Below are 27007 nucleotides of genomic sequence, written 5' to 3'. Positions count from 1 at the left end.
GCACACCAAACATAGTCTGTTTTAGTTCACCTGCAGATTGTATATATTACTAGTTAATAGACCAGTTGCTGTTGCTATTTAAAGGGCTCTAATCTTACATTTTCCTTGTATTGCATCTTTTCTACTTAGATCCATGTGTTCCAGTTGTTTGGTTTTATGTACCAAAAGCAGTCATGATTCATGTTTGCATGACCATTTTCAAACTTCTTTTAATCCCTTAGAATTAAACAGGCTGTTTGTGTTACTGTACCTTTAAGTGTGATGTATGTAAATGAGCTCTGTTGTGTTTGGCTTTTCTGTGTTGTGGAAAAAGCTGTCCAGGCTGAAATATGCCTTTACTTTAATGTGGATCGGTGGGCCTAAACTGCTGTTGGCAGGAAAGGTGACATATTTAAATGCATGTGTCGTCATGAATACAATGAAATCCGAACAGGCTGTTTTTTGGAGTTTTCATTTGTGGATTGTATGGAATGGGAAGTAAATTACATGTTTTGAAACTTGAACAATGTTTACATACATCAAAATTATTTATTTAAAAAAGAGATAAATTCAGTGTCTCATGATAAGGTTTTATGGGCCAATATCGTAGGGAAATAAATCTGATGTGGCATGTAAACATTGCTTTTCATGTTTTTCATGCAAGTTTCAAAAAGTATAATTGACTTTCCAGTCCATATATGGAAGCTACTGCTTTCAATGGATTGTTTTTGAGATGTCAGAAAAACAATTAATTATTTAGCCTACAGCAGCCCATTCATGTTGAAGTTTGTGTTCCAGGCCGGGCTACTTTTGGAATGAGGCACACTACAGAACAGCCAATCAGAATCATATATCAGCCTTAAAGGCACAGTAACAAATAAAGACTTTAGTTCTCGTGGATGGCAAGAGGTCAGAAAGGTCATATAACAATGTATTCTAACTGTTTTGGTGACTGCATGACTAGTTTTGGTGAAAAATAAAATAGTGTGTATATATGTGTGTGTGTGACACACACACACACACACACACACACACACACACACACACATATATGTATGTATGTATATAATCACATGGATCCATTAAATCTCATTCTTAAATGTTGGAATGTGAGCTAAGTTTACTACATACAAAATAAAATCTGCTGAAGTTTACACTTGTCGACACTTTCAAAACAAAAGCCATGCCTTGAGACTGCTTTGTGTGAAAAAGCAAATGACCAGGCTCTGACCTGGCGCCTGGTTTTACATGAGCTGTGCACTTTTTGCATGTGTGAAGGTCTTATAGAAATGCAGCCTGCAGTGCCTGTACTGCACCTCTTCAGCGGAAACTCACTTTCCAGGCGTTCTTAACTCGTCCAAAGCCACATTCAGCCAAGTAAGAGTCCGGGACATTCCATCAGCAACACAGCAATATTGTATGAAACTCTCGGAGCTATGGTTCACCTCAGTTACGGTCAGTCAGCCTCCGGCAGGCCTGACCTCCGGCACTGGCTGCTGTAGCCGGGCTCACGGACAAACGCGGCCTTTCTGTTCACTGTCCACCACGCACTCTGCGCAGCCGGAAATCTGTTTGTGACAGAAGCGCATTTGATTCGACTGAAATAAATCACTCGGTGCCAATGACTAAAATGGCCACATTGATTAACGAACAAGGCTGACGTACATTTCATGGTGTCTATGACAACCCTGGCTTGGCAGAAGATGAGACAGAACCGCTCATTGTTGTGCGGGAGCAGAGGCCTCTCCAGAGAGAGACCAGTGTGTGTTTTTGTGCATGTGTGTGTATGAGGGAGAGATAGATAGAGTGGGGGGGGGAAAAGGGTAGCTGCAGTAATGTCCTCTCACTGTGCTGGATAACACACTCTCTATTCAAACACTGCAGGGATCCCCACCAAAACTTTTATCTTTTAAACACTAACTGCCACTAACATGCAGCATTCATTAGGAGATAAATGTTCATGTAAAAGAATAGCAGTAATAAACCAGTGTTATCTGTACCTGCTTCTGTATTTTTTAACATCAGTGTTGGAGAAGTGCTCTAGTTTTAATCTGCTTCAATGTGTAAACACTGGAGTCTGTGGGGCTTGATAAAGTAGTTATAAAACATTAGTGGTTGCTTTATGGTGAGGCTTTGTGGATTTTTATGTGCCATAAGTGCTTATGTGTAAGCATGTATTTTTTGAGATTTGTGGCATTCAGAGTGTACATGCCCTTAGCCTCCTATTTTGAGTAGGGTTTGTGTATGTGTAAGTGCAATGACGAATCTGTATCACAACATTAAATGTTTTACTGAGACTTTAAAAAAATGACAGTGATTTTAGTTATCGGAATGATTTATTTGAAAGCTGTATTATTATCATTGGTTTTGTGTGCATCACTGCTGTTGGAATAAAACTCTTGTATCTTCATTTTGTTGTTTTTCAGTTTTTGACATAATTTGAAAAAAAGCCTATTGTCCTTTACACTGTTTGTAAGAAAAGGAAATAGACAAAAAGGACAAAGAAGCTGCTGGTGTTCTGAAAACAATAGATTGCCAAGACCTGAACATCCCACATCAGTGGATGTGTTTGTGATTACATAAAGTCGTAAAAAGTCAAAAAATGCAACCAACTTCTAAGACTGAACTTTGGAAGTATGGAAAATTATCCCTGCATATTTCTTTAAAAAACCAAAAGCAAGTCTCCGAAAAGAATGGAAGCTGTAATAAAGGTAAAGGGCGGACACAGTATGTACTGCCAAACTGATTATGTATTTAGCTGCTGAGGTGTAATTTATTGTTAAATAAATGCTTTTTCCTGATAATGAAAACAATAACTTGCACTTGATAGCAGTTTTGACTGGAAATGAAATAAATATCAGTAAATATATCAGTAAAACCTATAAGCATCCCATCCCTATTCACCAGTGTATGTTTATTCGTATGTGTTACTGCACGCACAGCTGTCCTTACATGTAGGACTTTCAGGCCATTAGTCAGCTGTAAGGCAGGCCCACTCTGTGTGCACAAGTTTTTCTCTGTAATCCGTGCAGTATTATGGCTGCAGTATTTTTATCATGCTGCTCAGCACACACTGACCCCAGTGACTCACACACCACTCTCTCAGATTCAGCCGTGAATTAAAAACAGCTGCAGCTGCTGACCGTAGATCAGTCCGTAAAGGAATACACCAGGATTTTTTTTAACCTAATCTCTGTCTGCTGCATAGGACTATATAATTGATTACCACAGACAGTTCAGACATGTTTGCTTAGAAAAGAGCTGAAAACTTGTTTACTTGAAACTCACTTATAATAAAAGCAGTTATTCAGTCTGTAAATGCATTTATGCAAAACATTTTTTTATATTCATAAATTCTTTCATGAACACAACAGAATACAAATGCAGAGACTATGTTGAAACACACTGTTGAGGGTATTCTCTAAGCAAGCTTGTGGATAATGAAAGCTAGCATATAAGGCTAGAACTGTTAGATGTTAATGAGGCTGTTTTTATGTTCAAAAGTAAGCATGTTCATTGGTAGCTAATCAGCTTCCTTGAAATCTGTTTACAGTCACATTATTCTGGGTATAGAGGTTCAGAATGGAGTGTGTTTGAAGGGCCGTGTGTGTGTGTGCGTGCGTCTGTGTGTGTGTGTGTCAGCCAGCTTTAATCTTGAGCATTTGTGTTCTCTCTCCCTCTCTGTCTCTCTCTCCCCTCTCTCTGTCTCTGTGCTGTGTGACTACCATGTTAATCTGAGTTGAGTTGTTGAGTTGCTGTAATTGTGCTCTGAGTCTGGGTAATCGTCTGTTTGAATGTGTGCATCCGCGCAGTGTGTGAACAGCAGAAGGGCTCAGCGGTGAGTGTATAATAGCAATTACACTGCGTTTGAACTATTCCTAGTACTTCCACAGAGTATTATTAGAAAAAGTGACACGTGGGGGTTATTAAGATGCGCAGTCTTGGTGGGAAGTTACAAAAACTGTGGAAAAACTGGCGTTCCAGTGAAGAGAACGTGTCTAAAAGTGTGTTTGTGCGATTGATAGCATTTGTTGGGATTGACGCCCAGTCTACGTGTTTATGGTGGAAATCAGTGCACATATATATTCACTGGTCTATTTACGGTCAAAACAATCAAAGTACAAGCTTGGTGTTTTTGAGAAGTTGTTTCTGAGGAGACTAGATTTAAGATAATCCGTTTGAATTAGTTAAAGGAAAAATAAGTGATAATGGTAGTTTCCAAAACTGGGGCTCAAAAAGTAATTAAAAGAAATAATACAGAAAGATTGGACTCCTAACAACCATGCAAGACCCGGCAGACCACCAAAACTGTCATTATCAGATAAACTATCAGATAAATCACTTAAAGCTTTCATCTTTTGAGAGACTAATGTGAAAAGACAACCTCTGAGTCAAACCCCTGAAACCCAAATGGCTATCTGTTAGTCATATATTATGTGCCCTTTAAGTGCAGGAGCCATTATTTAAGTTCGTATGTAGTGTAGTATGCAGGGAGTAGGGAGCCATTTGGGATTTAGCCCAAGTCTCCTGAACAGAAATGGAAGCTGTAGTGAAGTGTGGACACACCAAATACTGAAATTTTTAAATATTTAATTTGTTGAGGCTTCTGTGTAATTTTCTGTTACATGTATGTTTTGTTTTTTTTCCTGATGGGGGGGGGGATTAATAGTTTGTACTTGATGGCAGTTTTGACTGGAAATGAAATGGATGAAGGTTGCAGTGCTGTGTATGTGAGAGTTTAGTGGGCCTCGGTGGTACGGTACAGTAGTTTCATGTGGAGTATTCTGTGTGTTCTACACTGTCCCCACTGTGCTGGCATGGCTGCGAGCTCATGCTGGCGAGTCTACAAAACCCCCACTGTTTTCTGGCTGTCACCAACAGGGCCGAAAGGAGGAGAGGAGAGAGAACAGGATGAAAGATAGCAGGGTTAACACCACATGCTTGTATATGTATATATGTTTATCTATCTGTCTATCTGTCTGTCTATCTATCTATCTATATGTGTGAGTATGCATGTATGTATGTATACTCCAATACACACACACATTTGTTCATCTCACATTCACAACCTGTCGCCAGGCACCTCATGATCATTTCCATCCTTGTCTGATCTCACTCAATCAGCCTCGGCACATAATACACATCTCGGAGTTTTTTTCCAGTACATCATTCTCTCTCTCTTTCTCTCTTCCCCCTCTCTCGCTCTCTCTCTCTTCCCCCGCTCTCACTCTCTCTCCCCCCCCCCCCCCCCCTCTCTCTCGACCCCCCCCTCTCTCTCGCTCCCTCCCTCTCGCTCTCTCTGTGTGTAGACACTGATGACTGGACCTAATGAAAAGACTCTTACTGTATGACTGATTACCTGGAGGTACTTAAACTTTTAAGCAAACAAGGCACTGTACGCTAAGCAGAACTCAGTAATACTGTAATAATCACTAATCAGCGCTCGTCAGAAACAACAGATCTCTACAACAGATGAAAACATTTGAGCTCATTTAGTTCATTAGGCTCGCCGGCTGTAACGCGTTTCAGTTGTTCAGCGATGTGCGAGGAGAGGCAGGTGCTGCTGTTCTCTAACAGGTTGATCAGAGCGAGTCCAAACGCTCTCAGCTCCTCTCCACTCCTGCACCTCCGCACTTCTGCTTCGCCTCTAAACGCGCTGCTCCTCTGGCTCCTTAAATCCACTAACACCCAGCAGCGTCTCCCCCGCTGAGCTTCGGGTTGAACGCCTGCTCTAAAACACTGCCCCCCCTCTTTTCCCGCCCCGGAGCGCACGGACAGGCTCGAGTCGCCTCGAAAACTCAGAGCACAAGCCTACCTGAGTGATGCACGCGCTCCTCTCGGTCCCACAACGCTGCGCTGCTGTTGATGCTGCTGCTTCTGCTGGTGCTCGGGCGTTTGAGCGCTCGTGGCGCGCGCGCGGGTCCGTGCAGAGTGTGGAACGCGCGCGGTCTCCCTCCGTCACAAAGCGCGCGCGCTCCACCCCTCCGCCTCCCCCTCAGCGGAGAGTTCAGCACAGCGCCAATGGAAAAGTGCGCGGTATTTTTACACCAGCACGCCTGGGTACGCAAACAATAGACACAACAGCTCAGCAGCATGAGAAATAACAATAGCTATTAGAGCAGTTGTAGAATTAATAACACTACAATAATTATTGTAATATTAACAATAAATAACAAAAATAATACAACAATAAGAATAATAATAACAGTAGTAGTAGTAATAGTTGTTGTTATTGTTATTATCTTTATAATAACCATAACCACCACAATAAGAGTGGTGGTTTTTATTATTACTAGTAATAACTTAAAATATGTTTTCAGATTTTCTTCCTGAAATGATTGTTTTTATTTGCAGTAGTAATATTTAAAATGTTTAATATAATCATGCAATAATGCTTTTTAATAGTTTTTCATTTATTGTTGATATAGTTTGTTATATGATATTTTTGTCCTTGTTATAGCTACTATTACTACCACTACAACAACAACAACAACAACTACTACTACTACTACTACTACTACTACTACTACTACTACTACTACTACTACTACTACTACTACTGTTAAAAATAATAATAATAAACACTGTTATTTAAATGAGTGCTGCGACTGTTCTCAGTAGTGTTGTCTTTATTAGTATTCAGCTGTAATCAGTCTTGATGAATGTGCTTCGTTCAGAGGCCTCCTGCAGAAGGGCTGCTGTGCTGTTGGCCACGCTGACCCCATCATGAGCTGAGTGTTGAATGTGGTCAGGACTGACTCTGACCTACACAGCTCACTCTGACATGGGGGCACTGCTGAAGGGTTATGAGTTGGTTGTTGTGAGACTCACCTGTTTCACTGCTGGACTGAGTGTAATGGGATCCGCTTGGCGCGTGGTATCAGCGTGATATGCAGTCGCATCCAAAATGTTATGAAAACGCAGAATCCCACCTTGGATTTACTCGCTTGTTTAACAGCAGGTGTTTGTGCTTCAGCAATTGCTATCCAACCAGCAGCTCTATCGGCAGAATGCTTTCCTCGGCAAGGCAGGGTAATCAACAGCGTGTTCTGGCAAAGGGGATGTTGAAGATGATGTGGATTTAGTCATTTCTGAGGTACATCATTTGCAGATCCATTGAATGCAGTTAAATTTAAATTAGAATAGTGCTTCTGTGACAAGCATAACTATTTATGCTTGAGCAAGTACTATTGATTTTTTTTTTTTTTTTTTTTTTAGAGAAGTTCTAAGAAAGCATAATTATGTTTAGTTCCCCTTCAGGCAATATGTTAACAGCCTGCAGATCCTATACAAGACCCAGCGGTCTGGGTAAGTTGTTATGGTATTCTTTAATGATTACCTTTATTACATGGTATATTTTATAGAGTTGAGATCTAACACAAGTATAAAATCTGAACTTTTAGTCAACTGTGTTTGCACACAGAGGAATTAGACCTCTGCATTTAACTCATCCATGCAGTGAAATACCCACATACATGCACACTAGTGAATACACACCATAGGGGGCAGTAAGCACACTTGCCCGGAGTGGTATGCAGCCCTATCCACGGCACCTGGGGAGTAGTTGGGGGGTTAGGTGCCTTTCTGGCAACTTTCTGATCACAAGGCTGGTTCCCTAACCTCAAGCCCACGACTGCCCCCAGAAGTATTGGATATGCGAGTACTGATATATTTTATATATATATGTATATGTGTATGTGTATATATATATATATATATATATATATATATATATATATATATATATATATATATTTTTTTTTTTTTTTTTTTTTTTTTTTTCTATTATGTTCAGTCCGTATTAAAACATTATTCAGTCCATGTTAAGACACTGTTCAGAATACAGTTACTAAGTACGTTTTACACTTACACATTAAACAGAAAGCCCTAAATGAAACACAGCAGATGTTTGTCTATGAACTATAAACACACTCATTAGATGCATTCTAGGTACTAATCAAACTCCAGCTTCTTTGCAAACAGAAGTTCCTGCTAAAGCATGAGTGGACTGATAAATCAGTGTGATGAGCCAGTTTTTTATCTCAGTGTTGCTGGACCCGTTGGAGGGATGATGCAGCTGAAGATTTTCCTCAGTGGTGGACATGTTCGACTTGAACAGTTTATATTTAGAGGGCCTGTGACAACTCATATAATCATATCTTTTGTGTTTGTCTTTTAACTTATATCTTATGATTGTCCCCTGCTGTATTTACAAAATTAACTTTTTCCTGATGCATATTAACAGAAGAAAAACATGAATAAAGTTAGAAACAGTTTGAATGTAGTAAAAGTTTTTTCCATTGTGCCATATCAAAATGTATTCTATATTAGGTGTGATTATCATTATCATGCTAAATTACATCACAGTATGTCACAATATGTTTCATGACAAAGAGTGCATAATTAGTTCTGTTTAATTGGAGTAGGTGCAGGCACAGCGTGAGAAACACTGAATAAAAATCCTTGTACTCACTGTTTTTATAGTGTACTTTCATATTCTGTTTTATCTATTCCAGCAGATGTCAGTAATAATAAATGTTATGATGTATTGTGTATCGGGAATTTGTTTGCCATATCGCCCACCTTTTTTCTGACTGTATTAACAATTATTAACTCTTTAAAATCAGTGCATGGCATGTAGAGACATGCACAAAAGAGGAATTCAATAAACAGCTTCTTTACAAACATTGAAGTTCCTGCTATAGCTTGAGCAAACTGATGAATTACTGTGATGAGCCTGTTGTTAATCTTGGCGTTACAATTTTTCTTTTTGAATGAAGGGTGATTGAACTGAGCGGTCTCATGCCCAGTAGTGGGCATGCTTGTTAGTGATATGTGTAGCATCATACTGAACTGATTACATGCATTTTGTGGTAGGTAACATACACCAACCAACCACTTTAAGTGCTCCTACTTGTATCTACACTAATTGTCCATTTTATCACCTCTACTTACCATGTAGGTGTACTTTGTAGTTCTACATGTAAATAGTTTAGTCCATATGTTTCTCTTTTCTCTGCATACTTTTTTTAGCCCTCTCTTGCCCTGTTCTTCAATAATCAGAACCACCACAGCACAGGAATTATTTGGCTGGTGGATCATTCTCAGCACTGCAGTGGCGGCGTGTTGGTGTGTGTTGCACTGGTAGGAGTGGATCAGACACAGTAGTGCTGCTGAAGGTTTTAAACACCTCAGTGTAACTTCTGATGTGTTTAAAAACTCCAGCAGCAAATTGATATAAAAAAAGTAGGTAGTCTACCGACCAAAAATATCAAGCCAGCTGCGTCTTGTGGGCAGCGTCTTGTGACTGCAGGAGAAGGACTAGAGGATGACTAACACATCCTGTACAGCAACAGATGAGCAATTGAGCATTTTGTGATTTATTTTAAATAAGTGAATTTTTCATGAAACATATTAATAGAAGAATTACAAAGAGAAAACTGCCAACCAGTTGATTTTTCCATGTTAAAGTTAGTTAAGTGACCCTTATTATTTCCACAATGGGGAAACTTCACCTCCACATTTAACCCAACTGTGAAGTGTAGCACAACATACACACTAGTGAGCACGCACACACTAGGGGGGCAGTGAGCACACTTGCCCGGTGTGGTGGGCAGTCCTATCCACAGTGCCCGGAGAGCAGTGGACGGTTAGGTGCATTGCTCAAGGACACCTCAGTCATGTACTGTCAGCTCTGGGGATCGAACCAGTGACCTTCTGGTCACAGGGCCGGTTCTTTAACTTCTAGCCCGTGGCTGCCCCACAATGTCCCCTGACCGGGAATTGAACCCAGGCCGCGGTGGTGAACGCGGAATCCTAACCACTAGACCACCAGGAAAATGTTCACTGCCCAGTGTGCCTTATCAGTATGTATTCTGAATATCTTACTGTTTTGTGGAAGTTAAATGCATTACCAAATATGGTAAGTACAATATTCAGTGTTCAGTTTTCTGCACGGTACTGCATATAGCGTAGTATTCAGGATTCAATCATTGTTACTTTTTCTGTCCAGTTCCATTCAGATTCATTGTTCTGTGTCTGTCCTAGTGTCAGTTGCATTCCACATAAAAAAAAAAAGCTGTTTGCAGAAAAGCATTGAGCTTCCATTTCAGAGCGGAAGTGCTGAGAGCAGCTCAATGCTGTAGCAGACCTGTCTGATATCATCACCTGGAACAAGGACTAGACTGTATGAGCCTCTCCAAAAACACATGCATGAGTTAGTGAATGCATATGTGTAAAGTGGGAGGAAGTGAGTTTACCAGGCCTCTGAGTGTGTGTGTGTGTGTGTGTGTGTGTGTGTGTGTGTGTGTGTGAGAGAGAGAGAGAGAGAAAGAAGGAGAGAGAGCCAGTGTGTCAGCAGGGTTCTGGAGTGTCAGACATTAAGGACATCTGTTACTATCCCCTAGCACACTGTCTCTCGACTCTCTCCCAGTTTCACTCACTCACCCCTGTGACATGCTATTTCAGAAACACACTTCCGTTCCATGCAGTCACACTCCCCCAGCAGACCAGACCACCTTTTCTGAGCTGAGCAGCACTGTCCATGTCTTTATCATGTTTTTTTTTTTTTTTTTATAACTAAGGAAGAGCTGTAGTAAATACATGATTTCCTAACACAAATCCACCAAAGACAAGCCAGATGCGGGTGCTTTGTTCTTATATTATTATATTGTATTATATTTACAGTGGTCAGTTAACATTTCCTAGTTTGCACCTTCAGACTATCTGTAGTAATTGAGGCTGAATTATGTGTTGATGTAATAGAATGCACAGTTGTAGCCCTCTTGTTCAAATACAGCTTTTAAAGAGATACTTTTAGCAGACTGTGCTGAACAGTGCTCACAGGAGACCCACGGACAAGTTAACAAGCAGCAAACTAACAAAAGCAACTGCAAAGAGAAAAAAACAGTTTTCCCTGTATGAATGAGAATAAGGTCCTGGAACCATCGACTGTACATATGACAGGTATGATATATATACAGTCATTGGTTTTAACATGTCATGCAGCCACTGCTGCTCTGACTAGATGTAAGCGACTGTGTGCAATCTGTACAAATCATGTGATTTATGTGTTCATGTTCACATGAACCCTGTGTGCACATGCTGAAAATATTATTGAATTATTAAAAGTAATGAATGTACTCTGATGAGGACTATTTTGTCCACTCATGTTGTTTTTTTAGGGTCGCATTTCAGCAAATAAAGCATACATTTTTGGGGGAGGGGTTTATATGTGAACATTCTCTGATAAATATCTATATTTATGAGAGAATGTTTTCTTGTTTTAGTCTTTACTGTGCTATGTACTGCTGCAATTGAGGAATTTCCTTCTGGGGTTAATAAAGCGATCTGTCGATCAATCGATAGATGGAAAGAAAGATAGAAATGTTTTATAGCACCTAAAATACTCTCACCATAATTATTTACACAGAGATTCTATATTCAAAATTAGTTCTGATTTATGATTTAGACTGAAATATAGATCAATTCAAGTTTGTTTGTATAGCGCTTTTTACAACGATGATGTCACAAAGCAGCTTTACAGAAGTTTGAAAACATACAGTTATAACATATATCCCCCAGTGAGCAAGCCAGAGGTGACAGTAGCAAGGGAAAAACTCCCTCAGTCTGGAGGAAGAAACCTTGGGAGGAACCAAGACTCACAAGGGGAGACCCATCCTCCTCTGGTACAAACAGTATTTACAATTTAATAAGCTAAATACCAAATAGAAGCTAAGAGGATCACTGTTTGAAGACTTTAGAAACTGCATAAGTAGAGGCAGTTTCTGACTGAGTCTTTATGAAAAGTGGGAGTGAGCTGAAACGGCCCATCCTATCTCAATGGTGGTACATCTGGATGGCACAGTGTTGTAATTGAGGATGTTGCAGTTGGCACAAATGAACAGGTTGGTTGGTGATGGTGAGGAGGAGGCCCTGTTAGTCAGTCTTCCAACAGTGTTCAGCAGGATTGGAGGGCAGTCATTATCTCAGGAAGAGTAAAGAGACAAAATTAGTTCTGCTCAGGAGTATGACTGTAATAAATATGATTTCCTCCAGAGTGTGGCTGGTGACTCCAGCAGATCTAACTATAACAGCATAAACTAAAATGAGAGAACCAGAAGGTAACAGATATGAGAGTACCCTGAGACACTGGGATCCCCCCACTCCACTGTCAACAAACCTGTGTGATCGCGTGGAGTAGTGGGTCAACAGCACCAACATCTCAGTTTACCATAAGCCTCTATGTCCATGAACCCCTGGATCTCCTGCCTTTATCTAAAGGGGAAGGCTAATTATCAAAAGTTAAACTAAACAAATATGTTTTCAGTCTAGACTTAAAGGTTGAGACTGTGTCAGAGTCCCAAACATTAACTGGGAGATAATTCCACAGTTTGGAGGCTTTGTAAGAAAAAGCCCCCCCCCCCCCTTGAAGTCTTCTGAATTTTAGGAACCAGTAGAAAACCAGCATCCTGTGATCTGAGTAAACAAGGCAGTTCATAATGGGAAATAAGATCTTGCAGGTACTCCAGTGAGAGATTGTGCAGGGCTTTATACGTCAGTCAGAGAATTTTATAGTCAATATGGAATTTGATAGGAAGCCAGTGTAATGCTGATAAAACTGGGCTGATGTGATCAGATTTCCTGGTTTTAGTGAGTACTCTAGCTGCAGCATTCTGAACTAATTGAAGTTTATTTAGGTTCCTGTTGGAGCACCAAGAGTTGGGAGAATGGAGGGTGTTTGATTGATGGCAGGAGAGAATACTGGAAGGTACAGAGGAGAAATACGGGAGAAAAGGGATGTACATGCCCTTGCCAACTTTTACTCACCACTCTGACATGGGTCACACTTACATTACACAAGTGGCCACCCATTACAGGTGGGGAGAGGACAGTTGCCTTCATTTGCCTTCAGCTAGGTTATCCTCAATGTATAATTTATACATAGCCATGCAAGCTTATTTGAAGTTTGAATGTAATATGTGTACATTTTCTCATTGAAAATTGCTTTGTCTTTCTATGGCATTTATTGTGCTAAGTAGCAAGCTAGCAGAGTAAAGCAATTAAGTTGTATCAGCAGTTATGTGTAGTTTACTACATGAAACCTAGTTTGGACATAACATGCTGTTGTATTAAAGTAGTAAGTTTTGAAAAGAGAACTGCATCTGATCTCAATGATTTCTGGGCAGGTTTTGTTCACTCAATTCCTCACCCCTGCAAGGGTTCATCTAATAAACTTGGCTTGAGCTAATAAAGTAATGACATGGTCTTTAAGATAGCGTCAGGCATCCCCTGAGGGGAAATGAGAAGGCCAAGTGGACAAGGACATGTTGAAAATGTTGTGACCAGCAGGTAGGAAAAAGAAAGGACAGGAGCAGATACGTACACCATAACATGACGTCCTTTAATGTAAAGCCCCAGAGTTATGCTGGATCCCCAGGCTTTACCACTCTCTCTGACATGAACCACTGAATGGCCATAACTTTGAACATCGTGATGATGGAGTCCCATACTTGTGTCCTGCACAAGTTCTTCATGTCACACTCACATTCTCCATTCTCTCTGTTCTGTTCCCATGCTATATCATGTCATTTTTCCCCCCACTGTCTTCACATCTCTCTTTCTGCCTGTCTTTCTTCTATCTTTCTCCTTCTCTACTCTCCTCTACCTGTGTCACTCAGCTTCTTTTGATGTGAGCTGCCTTTCCTCTTTTTGTCCTGTTCATTTTGCTTCCTTTAAAAGGAATCTGTCTTTAAGCTGGAATGAAAAATGACACATCCTCACATGCTCTTCATCACTGTCCGGCTGTATTTCACTGTGTGTGTGTGTGTGTGTGTGTGTGTGTGTCTGTGTGTGTGTGTTTCATACCTAAAATGATACAGCAGAAATAATGGAGTGTTTTGTTGTGTCCAAAAACAAAGTGTGCTCTTTCACTGTCGACTCCATCTGTACACGGTTTCCTCCTTCCATGCTGTCTCTCTCTGTCTCATTGAACTTTATATACCCTCTCCTCTCCACTTTTGTCTTTATTCATGTAATTGTGATCCAGACTTCCTCTTATTTTATACACTTGATTTGATTTGCTTCAGTTCAATAACACTTCATAGGTATGAAGGTTACGTTATTGCCAGAGCAATTGCCATAAACAAATACAGGAGAAATGGAATGAGAAAAAACTTAGTTACAAGACTATTAATCATCAGCGAAGAAAAAAGACCCCAGAGGGAGTTTCTTTTGTTATTGTTTATTTAATAATACATTTGAGTCTTGCATTCTCAGTTGAGGTGATGTGGGCTTCTCTGCACTATATATTTCTAATTGAATCATAAAGGGACTGTTCTGAGTAGAGTTGTGTGCATTAAGTCTACATATCAATATTTTCCTCCATTTTGGTCTAATCAGTTGATAAGAAAAGGTAAGATGCCAGTTGGGCTACCTGTTACTGGTTGATGGTATTTACTTAGGGAGCACATGGTGGCAGGCAAATAAGAATTGCTTTCCAGAAACAAAAAATTGTCAGCATATTGTGAGCACACGAGAACTGTGCCAGGCTTTGCCTAACCTGTTCAACCTGTAGCCTTGTATTGTTGTTAGGCTGGATAGCTTTTTTAACAACTTTGATGGAACTCCAATATCCTTCACTTTAAGCCAAGAGTCTGTGGAAGGCTGCAGCACAGCTTTATTTGTTTGGAAAGCACAACCACATAAATAAAATGCTGTCTTGAGTTGCTATAGATTATAATGAAGCAAGAAAGTACATCAAGGCTGATGTATGACATGAACTGCACATTAAAGCCATGGATGGTGTTTTCTGTTTAGTATATTAGTATGTATTTAATTTTCATTTGGTTAAGTTGGTTATAGTTTGGTTGGGTCAGATGTTTTAAGGTATGTAGTTGTGCAATGGATTTTTGTTGCTTGTCGTTCAGTGCCTTTATTTTATTTGTTGATTTTTATTTGTTGACCAAGTCTTTGAGAAGTAAGACCTGTCTTAACATTTCAGCACTGTTTTTCATTTTATCATAATTACCTTACCATTTTCTCTTGGGGTACATCTTCATGGCTATTCCATTACTGTAGTGTCAGTGAAATTTTCTACACACTCAGTTCTTCAAGGGTTCTTTAGTAAAGAGTTTCTTTAGTGTTCTTTGAGTGTTTATGATTCTGTATAGAACTATTTTCTTTACTAATAAACCCTTGAAGATTTGTCGTTTTTAAGAGTGTAAATGGCCCTTTGGAGATAAGGGATTAAGTAAACATAAGTTGACTTCAAGGGCAAATCTAATTCCAACCCAGAAATCTTTGGGATCTAAACTGATGAGGTCATGCTAACAGCAGTACTGAAACAGAGGTCTAATTTTCTGGGCTTGTTCATACATTCCTAACCTTGTTAACCTTGTATTGGCGTGAATGAGCTTTGTTTTCTATACAAATCCACTTGGTCTTGTCTGAAGGGGAAAACTTGGTCTTGTCTGAAGGGGATTGAAATAGTTGTGAATAAAATATTTGTATGTGGTGAACATCTCCATGTTCAAGCTGATCATGTCATTGTGTCCCACTGGACAAAGAGAGAGAGAGAACAAGAACGCACTGGTTCTACAGTTGCTCTGCCATCTTTCCCCTGGGTACGGACACACACACAAATACACACACAGGGCTCTGGCAGATGGCAAATCTCTCTCCCTGAGGAATCAACAACTTACTCGTTTTCTCCCTCTTCCTGCATGTCTGATCCCTTTTTTCTCCCCACTAGTCCTTTCTTTAACAGACAGCAGACAGAGGCATCACCAAGGGCACTTTACATCTCCTCTCTCTGTTATTCATTTCTGTCTGTCATCTCTCTCTCTGTCCCTCTATCTCTACCTCTCTCTCTCCTATTACTCTCTCTTACCCAACGCCCTATCTCTAACCTTTCCCTACCCTGTTTTTCTCTCTCACTACCATTTTACTGTATGTCTCACTTTTTTCTCTCTCTCTGTCCCTCTATCTCTACCTCTCTCTCTCCTCTTACTCTCTCTTACCCAACGCCCTATCTCTAACCTTTACCTACCCTGTTTTTCTCTCTCACTACCATTTTACTGTATGTCTCACTTTGCTCTCTTACAGCATTGCCCCCTACTCTCTTTCTCCTCTCTTTTGCCCCTCTCTTCTCCACCCTCTCTTACTCACTCCCTCAGTCACACACACTCACACACACTCACACCTCTTATCCCTTTCTCGCTCTCACTTCGATAAACTATTTTGGCCACTAATACCTTATAGGCTCATTATGTACAGAAGTACAATACCGTTTGTCACCCTCTACCTCATTCATTGTTGGTTGCTTTCTGATCACAATAGCACTACTGACCAGATATTATTTTTGTGGTGATTGCCACTTTATGTTTCTGGAAGTGGAATGGTAGTGTATGTTGGTGGGGTTTTTACACAGCTATGTCACTGTTACTTTAAGAGTGGTTCACCACCCAAAACTGACCGATGATTAGGGGTCAGGTTTGAACCCTGGTTCCTCACCCCTGTCCAGCCCATGGTAGTGTTTTTCCTGCTCCCAACACACTTGATCCAACTGAGCAGTTAATTTAAGTTGGTGTTTTAGAGCGAGAAAATATGCAGGGCAGGAGGTACTCCAGGAAACTCCAAGTTACTACAAGGTTGGGTAACACTGGACTAGAGGCTGGCTAAAACAAACTGTGCATCGACATTCTCTCTTTCTCCCTCCCTCCTTGCGGTCTCTGTCTCTCTCTTTCTCTCTCTCTCTCCCCCTGCTCATTCTTTCTATGTCTTTCTTCATTCTCTTTCTCTCTTCCTTAGTTCTCCCTTCCTCTGTCTCCAACCCTCACTTTCTCTCTCTATCTCTCTCACTCACCCCCCCCCCCTCACTCTCTCACTCTTCCCTCTCTCCATCTCTCTATCCTTCTCCCCTTTTCCCCTCTCTGTGTAATTAACAAGGTTTCAGTAACAAACCTTTGGGCTTTGGAGTTGCCATGGTTACCTGTCCATCCATACTGTTTTGTGTGGTTGGTGTGTCTGTGTTTTCGTGTGTGTTGATGTGTGCCTGAATTTGAAGATGTTTGATTTGTGTGGGGTTTTTTATGTCCACGTCTTGGTCTAGATGTATGACGAGGTCACGCTGTAAAGAGCATTTTGGTTTTACTTGCATTACATGGCTTTTATTATGCTGTGTGTAAAGGTATTGCTCATTACATGGTTTATTGCCTGTGTGCAGGGATCTAATGAATTTCAAATGAGAGACATTTAATCAACTATCAAATTGCTCATTTGTAATGTAGCCACACAGTCTGGCCATAAAGCGTTATTCACACAGAGTCCTCCACTGGCTTTGCATTCTCAGAGGCAAACCCACTCTGTGTCTTAGTGGGAGACCACCAATGCCTGTTTGCTAGTGTTATGCTGGTGGTCAAGGACTCATCTAGATTGTCTTACTTTTATTATTTCTTGTGTATTTGTTCTGATTAACATCAGTTGTGTTTGCAGCATTGTGTGGTGCCTGTATCATGTGTATTGTAGGTTTAAGATCTCAGCAGTTTACTGTGTTGATACTCTACTCAACAAACAAGACAGATGAAAGAACCTGAGTATGCTGTTAAGAACTCTTGCTGTCCGCAGAACATTCAGAATGACCCATTAACATAATAAAATCTGCACATTTTTCACTTAAATGATCATTTTTGACATGATTAATTTTTCATTCTCACTATTTTCAGTACACTCTGTGAAAAAGCTGATTTTTCTTATTTAGTTTATTATTAGAATTGAATGTCAGAGGTTGTATTAGTGAGAATTATAGAACGTTTTATAGGAGGAAAAAAATCTACATCTAAATATACTTATTTGCTTGACCCCTTTTCATTGCAATGTGTTGATTATCAGTCCCCTCACTGTATAGACCTCCATGCATCTTTCAGATTTTCTTGATATGTGACATAGTGACCCTGCCATTCACCCCATCTGGCCAGAGAGTGTCCAGTCACGTCCTCAGTGAGTCACAGGGGGCACGTGGTGCAGCTGGGGGGTCCTGAATCCCAGCTGAAGCTCTGCACTGCTAAGCTGTGCTTTTACCAAGCGCACCCTCTGGGGGAACATGAGCCTTATCTGAGCTTTTTCTGTGCCTAAGGCAGCATCTACACTGAGAACACAAACACAGCTCCACCAAAAGTATGACGAGATTTGAGAGACAAGCAATCCATTGCTAATGAAACATTGGTTGTAAGGTGGCTAAGAGAGTTAGCCAAGAAAGACAGCTAGCTGATGAATTCAGAAATACATTATGGAGCCTGCAGGTAAATCGGGGGCAGTGTGGGAATACACCCACCATGAACTTTTTCAGAAACAGCTGAAGTTGCTCAGGCAGCGCTCAGATAGTATAATATCATATTATCATTGATATATAATATCAATTATAATCATATTTCTGTTTTTTTTCTTCGTTCAAACTTTGATAGATTTTTAATATAACACTCAATTTTTGTATCATACATTTTTATCATTTTGAACTGTGTTCCCTGATGTTTTAAGAATTTTTCACTTATTATTTTGCAGAACTACATTTAATCACTTAAAATGTAAAGATAGCAGTGGTCAGTCACTGTAGCCACTGTAGTGGGTGGTCAGTCATGCATAATTTGCCAGCTGTCCTCTACCCTGTTCATCACTAGTCTGTTTATGGCTAAAGGACAGCTTCTGACCATATATTATTTGGGGGGTGCTGAGAATGGTTGTCAGTGCTGAAAATATACTGACCTTTGATGAAGGGCTAAAATGCATTGAATGTCAGCAGTCATCAATGCCCCTCAATGTGTACCCATTCATCAGCAAGGTGGACTTGTAAGGTAGGAGTTTCTAATAAATTGGCCAGTGTGTGTATATTGAATTCAGTCAAAATCTATACTAATTTATTATACAATAATGCCAACTTCTAGTTGAACGATTGCTATGCATCAGTTTTTCTTGCAGCTGTATATGGTGCTGTTAAATGCAGTGCTTTTTGAATTAACAAAGTGCTTTGTTTGGGGAAAAATAAGAGCAAATATCGACCAACGAAAGCATTGACAGATTTTTCACCCACATCACTCAGCCTAAATCTTACAAGTGCTTAGTCTTTCATTTCAGCTGGCTCTCTCAAATTCTATGTTTCTATTTCTCAGACGTTGTCTGAATTGTCATACTGCTGGCATCGCTCGCTGAATTATTCCAGTCTTGAAGGCTTTTCTGAGTCTGGTGCATGGCATTTGGTAATTTGAGAGTGATGATATCGATTCCTGATATGAAAATGACTAATATTTAGGTCAGCACAAGCAGAAGGTTAGTCCAGATTTATTCTTAATCCCTAATCTTAAAGAAATGGTTAAAGAAAATTACATTTGTCGCATTAAATGTGTCCAAATTTTGTTTCTGTAGTGTAACTCTTCAGCTACAAAGATAACATTGCAAACAAACATTTGAAGTCAACAGTCACCAAAGTCTTGCCCAGAACGTCTCTCAACCAACTCAAACTTGCATCAAGGTCTTCATTAAGATCACGGAGACTTGTCCACATGGTTTAGGACACAGTACGGCTTACTGTAAGCTATTACAGTGAACAAAACATCACAGTGTAGTTGAACAGAGTAAGCAGCCATTTTAGACAACAGGTGTCCCGTGCATGTATGATACACAGGTATATGGATGCTACTGATGTATGTTTGCAATTTCTTTGTTTATTTTAGTGAATAACTTTTAATCTTGAGTTTTCAAACTGAAGATGAATGTCTCTAAAAAGAAGCAACGTAATCACAGACGTAATCTAGTATTCATATCTCCATGTGAGCATGAAAGGGCATCACATTCTGCAGGGAAGTCAGAATTCGGCACAACACTGGTGTAAATTGGTTATCTGCTGTGTTCAGCTACATTGTAAAGTACTGTTCACTTTTTTAGTTCAGGGTTAGTAATATTGTGTTCTAAATCATATAGGCAAGTATTTGCAACCTTAAATTAATTCCTCCAATTTTCCAAGATTTCTGCCTAATTTAAACATCAATACATGAAGAAGTCATCCGGAGTAGTTTCATGTGAAATGCTGTATTCTAGAAAAACTTACAAAGTCAGAATTATTCACAGTGGTGGTGACAGGAACCAGATGCCTGGAGCATTTAATGTCTCTTAGAGCTCCCTCACAGAAAGTTATTGCATGAAATGGTTATGAATACTCTGCCGGATGTCTGTTTAATTATAGTTTTTGAGATAAAGTTCTGCCCTAACGCATATTTTTTTTAGTCCACTCAGGGAGTAAAGGTACATATAGGGTGGTGTAAGGCAAAAGACTTTCCCATCATTTTTTTTTTAAAGATTTTTTAAAATTCAAATTTACTGCTGTTCTCCGTTATCTCTAAATGTACTACTGGGTTCAGCAATACATAGAAAAACTCAGAAGACGTGTAGGTTCACTGATAGTTTTGGATAACAAATAAAATAGCTGTATTTGCATTGCAGACATTGCAACCACCGGTTCCTGTCACCACCACCTTTCACCAAGAAATCCGAGGAAGTAAACGTATTTATAATAAATTAATTTGCATCAAATCTCTCTGATTGACTTCTTTACAACTCAAATTTAATTATGCAGTGAAATCTGTGGTGTTCCTGTTTATTAAAGACCTTGATTCCATTTGAATGGGTCGAGAGAAGTTTTGGAGATTTTGCAGAGAACATTTGGGTGACTGTTGATCTACAGTTTTTGTTAGCAACATTAGCCTTTTAGCTTCAGTGCTAAACTAAGCAAAAACGTTTTTGATAACATGTCTCACCTGAATAGTTACAGTTGTTCTACCAAAGAATGGTTTAAAAAGAATAAAGTTAATGTTTTGGAATGGCCAGGTCAAAGTCCTGACCTTAATCAGGGACTAAATCATGGGAGGCAACCCACCGAGATAGCAGAGTTGAAGCTGTTTTATATGAAGGAATGACCTGAAATTTCACCAAGCTGATGTGCAGGACTAGTCAACAGTTACCAGAAATGTTTCGTTGCAGTTATTGCTGCACAAGAGGGTCACAACAGATACTGAAAGCAAAGGTTCACAAATATGTTGCATCATTTTCCTTAATAAACAAATGACTAAGTCTAATATTTTTTGTCTCATTTGTTTAATTTGGTTCTCTTTATTTACTATTAGGACTTCTGTGAAAAAATTAAGTTTTAGGTCAAATTTATGCATGAATATAGAAAATTCTAAAGGGTTCATAAACTTTCAAGCACCACTGTACATAAGACGTAAGTGGAGTATAATGTAAATTCCTTTAAGCTGAGGGTCATCAGGTCTCAGACATCTTTCTCTCCTTGAAACAGGAATTGCATCGTTGTTATACTACTGGAGTTGCAAAGTCATTTTGAGTTCATCTCTGAACACTCTTTTGTTTTCTTTTTGTCATTTCAGCCAACAAGACCTTGCTGGGTGGAGGAGGGGGTGAGTCTCTTTTTTTCATTATTTTCACACAGGTGAATGAGGTGAAAGAGAGAAAAAACCTGTTCAAGCCCATCAGAGAATAAGGATGTTTGGAAAGAGAGGGATGAGAGAGTGAATGATGAGGATGAAGAGAGAAAGAGAGAGACACAGCAGGAGGAATGGAGGGTGAAAGAGGGAAGAGAGATGAAGTGTGAGTGAGAAACTGTGAAGCAGTGTGCATGTTGCAGGAGCTGTTGTGAGCCTCAGGGCTTTACACTTCTGCCAAACTGAACATTATATATGTGTTTGTGTGGTATGTGTGAGAACACATGCTGTTTAAGGAGCAAAAGAGCGGTTAGAGGCAGAATTTGACACACGCTGAACTCCCCGAGCGTCCACACTGAGACCTGTTACCTTCTGCTACACACACACACACACGCACACACAAACACACACAGACACACTCACGATCACACATTTACACTCTCTTGTCTCATTCACATCCACAGAGACCAACCCCATACACACTACACACATATATTATCAAGAGTGAGAGCCACCTAAAGCATACATACACAATGTACAGTACTGTGCAAAAGTCAGAGACCACCCCTCATTTATTTAGTTTTCAGTCAAATTGTGATTTAAGTGCAACTTATCAATTTTCAGCAGATATTTCTGAGGAGATTAGAAATGGGAGAATTCACTTGCATTACAGAAGGAGAAAGCGAATGGGAAAATAAGTGGAAAAAAACATGTTCAAACATTAATTTAAAGATACAGACAACACTGGAAATTCTAATAACTGTGCAAGCCCTGGTAGACCTCAAACTGTCACCATTGAACAGTGCTTACCCAAACAGTACTTAAAGCTTTCATCTTTGAAAGAAAGGAGAAAATCAAGCTTCACTGTTGGTTCAGAAAAATTCCATAGGTATTTCTCTCTATCTTTCAACTGTGAGAAGACAACACAGGGTCTGACAGGATGTGGAGGTGTCAGTAAGCACTTATGCTGTCTTTATGTTGGCAGTAGATGGTTGACAACAATCTTGGATATTCCATTGTTTTCAGTGGATCAGTGATGGAAAATTCTGCCCCTCCCAGCAGTGTACCACAGCGGTCAGTGCAACAGTCTTTCATGAGTTCAATTTGACCTTTTTTTGCCGTTAACTTCAGCGATAGAATAAACCAGAGGTCATCCTCTATCTTTTTCCAGCTCCATGTGATAATGCTTACTTTTTCACAACAGTAGTTTGTAAGTATTTATGTTTTGACAAAAAGAGATTTGTCCACTGAAGTGTAAGCAGGCAATATGCTGAATGCTTATGACATTCTTACATGATAGAAATTAAAATGCAAATAACTTTTTTATTGTTAGGATGCTTGAATGCTTGCAATATTTGTAATAAATCTGTCAGTAGACACCCGAGCCTGAATGAGAGCAACACTTTAGTCAGAGGAATCTATTTATAACATATACGAATATCATGTATTCATTTTATTTCAGATCTTAATTTTGTTTACACTGGAAACCAAAGTCATAAAGTGTATGCCATTGAAAAACCATGTTTATTGTAGAAATGTATTAATTTGCTAAAGTCTAACCAAAAAGTACTTTCATAATCCTTGTTTCTCTGATATTTCTCACCACCAAGTTAGCAGGTTAGCTGAGTACAGTATTAGATTTTGATGTGTGCTCTCATTTAAATAGACTTTTTAAGCTCATAACATGAAGTCAAGGGTCACTGTGCAAGTTACAGTATTATAGTAACTCCTTTGAAGGCTTGAACTCAAAGTCTGTATTTCATTATTGGATCTTTAACAACTTTCGGCTGACTTGCTAAGTTACTCAAATGAGGGCAGAATATGTCCAGTTATAATGAGAATAGAATGTTTTACCTAGTTAAAGAGAGTCTGTTAGCAGCAGCGAGTGATGTTCAACTGGTAGTTTTTCACCTGGTTGGATGTTATGATTATGGATTTCAATGATAACAGCCAGACTTTTTCAAGCAGTGATTAGGAAGCCATATTGTCCTCTGAAGCGCTGTGCTTTCTTGGGGAGCGTCATGCTTGTAAGATTTTTGCTGAACTTTCATCTGCACTAAGCAGTAGTGACGGTTCAAACTTCATGTAGTCAAAGAATCTCTCAGGAACATTTAATACCACATAAAGCAAAAACCAGAACACCTAAAATAAATAAATAAATAAAATTCAACCACACTTTTTCTGCTTTGCTAGAAACAATAATTAATGATATTCGTTATTCATGAATAACAGGTCAGTACAGAGCTGTTGACCTCAAATTATTGGAATATGTTTAAATAATAAATCTTATCAGTCAGTATTCCCATTTAGCGAATTTCCTGCTCCTTAAAATTGGTATCAGTTGGGTTCTGTTACAGCTTCATTGTTCTACACCCACTGCTTCATCATTCACTTATGCTGTATGAACTGGCTTTGATGATATCCTACTGAATTTTGAGGGTTGTGGTTAACATGATACACGTCAAGTTGGATAATAGCTCTCTGTTTCACCAAAGCAAGTGGAAACCCTATAGAGGAGGTGAGTCATGTGGTAATAGGCTGTCTATTTGAATTGAGGTAGACAAGCCCACTTTCATAATATCCAGCCCATTATGAAGAAGCATGTTGTTTGAGACCTAACTGAGAGGAGGGTATTGAGAAGCCATCAAAGTTCAACTTCTGTACCTGAAAACTTGGGAGAAGAACCAGACTGGCGCACTCTGCTGTCGTTCTCAGCTCACATGTCATCGTGTGTATGTCTTCTTTATTTTTCCCTCAAACCATTTGAAACCCCAAATTGGAATTTGAGGCTCAGTCTGAGTTAATTGATTTTTTTTTTTTTTTTTTTTTTTTTTTTTTTCTCAAAAAAATTCTGACTCATCATTCTATGGCTGAGTGGCTCATGGTATTTGTTATGACTAACTCAAGCTGTGATGTGCATAAAAGGAAAAGACAGTTGCTATTATCCTGGCATTCTTCTGTACCAGTGCTGCCATTCCACAGAGAATGATATGTGCAGTCTTCACTAGGGATGTGCATGGATTTAACAAGTACCTGGTTAATTGTTCAAGATGGCTGTATTTGAATAGTGAAATCAACATTCAGTTATTCGTTACGTTGTATTACAGGAAGGCAGCAAATGTACAGGCTAACAATTCAGTAATACGCTGACTGCTTTAGGTGACATTAGCTTGGACGTCATGTGTGAAAACTGTTAAGCAATAAGAGCAGAGCTGAACAGAGTCCAGCTAAATAAAAGAATAGTCACTTTATCCTAGTCTAAATTGTAAAAAATAAACAAATAAATAAATTTATTTTCTTTCACTTTTGCATTGCTAAAATTTATGCATAACTAACACAGCAATCTGTGTTAATCTGTGTAAAATCACATTTGTTCATGAGATGTTTTGTAAGAGTTCTCTCAGGTTCTGAGACGTAACTGTTGTTCAGGCTGCCTATTCATGAACATATTATGAATGTGTGTGGTGTTTTGTCCTGGGCAAATCTTAAAATGTAGTGTGTGGGGCTTTGATGACTGAAGGATGACTAAAGACAAAAATCTGTCATTGTGTGTGGGATCTTATAACTTTTCAACATTGGTTTGGAAGTAAAAAAAAAAAAAAATCCTATAATGTTTTCCAGGCTAAGGTTGCAATCACAAGGACAAGGATTTATTTTTTGGCTTTGTCAAAAATTTACCTCTTGCCTTTGATTCCAGTGAGAATAATGTGCTGACAGATTACTGACACTAATGCATGGAAATGTGCCAAACTATGCTCGGTTGTCTGTTAAAAAAATAAATAAAATAATAATAATTGACCACATTTGAACGAAATGTGCGCTGATATAACCCTACATCAGCCAATATGGCATAGTCTGGGGGTGAAATTTCAGTCAGAAATGTTGATTTTGAACATTGAATAGGCTCTAATCACTGTGATCAACTCGCATCCAGAGCAGCACAGTCCAACTCTTCAGATTGTTAAGGACAACTCATGCTGTTTTTCTTCTTAGAAGGAAGCAAAAAAGACAATTACTAGCAGTTTTTACTTACAAGTGTTCAGGTTTGTTCATATATTCAAAGTAAGGAATAACATCAGTCTCCACCCACGAACCCACTACAACAAACCAGTAGAATACCAGCAGGAATGTACCAATGTGGAAATTGTGGGCTGATGCTGATATCCAGTATTTCTGGTATGCATGTCTGCGGTTGTTGATACACAATACAGATACAGAATTTGGGTTAGATCCACCTTGACTAGGATTACAGAGAAATGTAATATTTATTTTTGCAGGGTTACAATCACAGTATAATGAATAATATAGCATTCATTTGAAATATTGTTTAAATCTAAACCTCTGTTCACTGTTTCTTTAAAGTTATCTGCCAATATATCTTTACACATTCACAGATTCTGTAATGTTCTTTGGAACACAGCCTAAGTTGATCATTTTTTTTTCTCCTTTCAAGCGTCTGTTGAGCTCACCTAAATGAATCATTTGCCCTGTCTTTTATTAGTGAAGGTTATAGTAGATCCAGAGGTTCTAATAAATGGAACTTTGTTTTCCCAGCTCTGGTTCTTTATCCTTTTTAAATGGTATTTACTCCTTCAGAGACGCCTGTGAGTTGACCGCAACGTTAAAGCCGGTACCATTGTGCGCCTCTCCTTTAGCAGGGCCAATTCAAAGCCGTATTCAGCTCTGATTTCTGCCAGTTGGGTCTAGCCACATCTTTCGTCTTTTTGTTACAGCGAGTGTTTGAATACCAAGCCGTAACAATTGGTTGGGTCAGTGTTTTTTTTTTTTCTCTGTTGACCCTGGCTGTGTCAGGATGATTAGTAAATCATTTTCATGGCCATCTGTTGTGGCGACGAGCCGTGTGGCCCTGATAAGCCATCATATTGCTGCTGACCTCTGCTGCTGCTTGATTGTAGTGACTTGCTTCTGAGTATTGCTACAGCTCATCAACACATTGCTTCATCCTTCTCCTAACGTAACAGGACCTCTGAAGTGGAGTTGACCTTGGTCATATTCTTTTGGATTTTTCCAGGAGAGCTGTACAGTGGCCACTTCAATACTCTCCTCCAGTCTAGGACTTAGTCAAGCTTGGCCATAGTGTTTTGACCTAACTTGGCTTTTTGATGGTATTTTGTACGTTATCAATGCCACAGGCTGTAACTAAGTCTCTGAATTAGTCATTTAACCCTTGCCTGGACTTATAATAATGGCAGCTTCTTTAAGTATGGACTCGTCCACCTTTCACCCTCAATTTTACATAGTCGGAGCATAAAATGCAAATACAAAAACAAACCACTAAAAGCATTTAGTCCCTTCTCAAAACCCATCCATTACCCCAAGCATACATACAGTTCCTTTTCATCTTTCAGAATAAAAGTTATTCTTTCATTATCCAAATTAGATTTTAAATCTCCCCTAAAACTGTAGACTTATGAAGCATAAATAAAAATGTAAATAAGGACGAAAACAGAAAATTCAAGCTTCGGGAAAGTGTATCATAATTAGAGAGGTTAAGAAAAAAAGTGGAAAAATAACAAGGAGGG

The 27007-nt window shown here is 39.3% G+C and overlaps 2 protein-coding genes across 3 annotated transcripts in view; one reads left to right on the top strand and one right to left on the bottom strand.

Moving 5' to 3' along the window:
• Window positions 1-5952, bottom strand: part of flrt1b (fibronectin leucine rich transmembrane protein 1b) — a 29432-nt gene extending 23480 nt beyond the window's left edge. The window contains exon 1 of the mRNA XM_017722719.2: window positions 5795-5952. The gene's annotated coding sequence lies outside the window, so the exon portion shown is untranslated. The remainder of the gene's footprint in view (window positions 1-5794) is intronic.
• Window positions 1-27007, top strand: part of macrod1 (mono-ADP ribosylhydrolase 1) — a 111183-nt gene that overhangs the window by 42809 nt on the left and 41367 nt on the right. For both annotated transcript variants that reach the window (XM_017722723.2, XM_017722724.2), the window contains exon 4: window positions 21411-21440. In XM_017722723.2, coding sequence (XP_017578212.1) covers window positions 21411-21440 — 30 coding nt within the window. The remainder of the gene's footprint in view (window positions 1-21410; window positions 21441-27007) is intronic.

This window comes from Pygocentrus nattereri, chromosome 8 (genome assembly GCF_015220715.1).
Source record: "Pygocentrus nattereri isolate fPygNat1 chromosome 8, fPygNat1.pri, whole genome shotgun sequence".
Taxonomy (NCBI): Eukaryota; Metazoa; Chordata; class Actinopteri; order Characiformes; family Serrasalmidae; genus Pygocentrus; species Pygocentrus nattereri.
The sequence above is the reverse complement of the archived record's forward strand: the minus strand, read 5'-3'. Positions and strand labels throughout refer to the sequence as shown.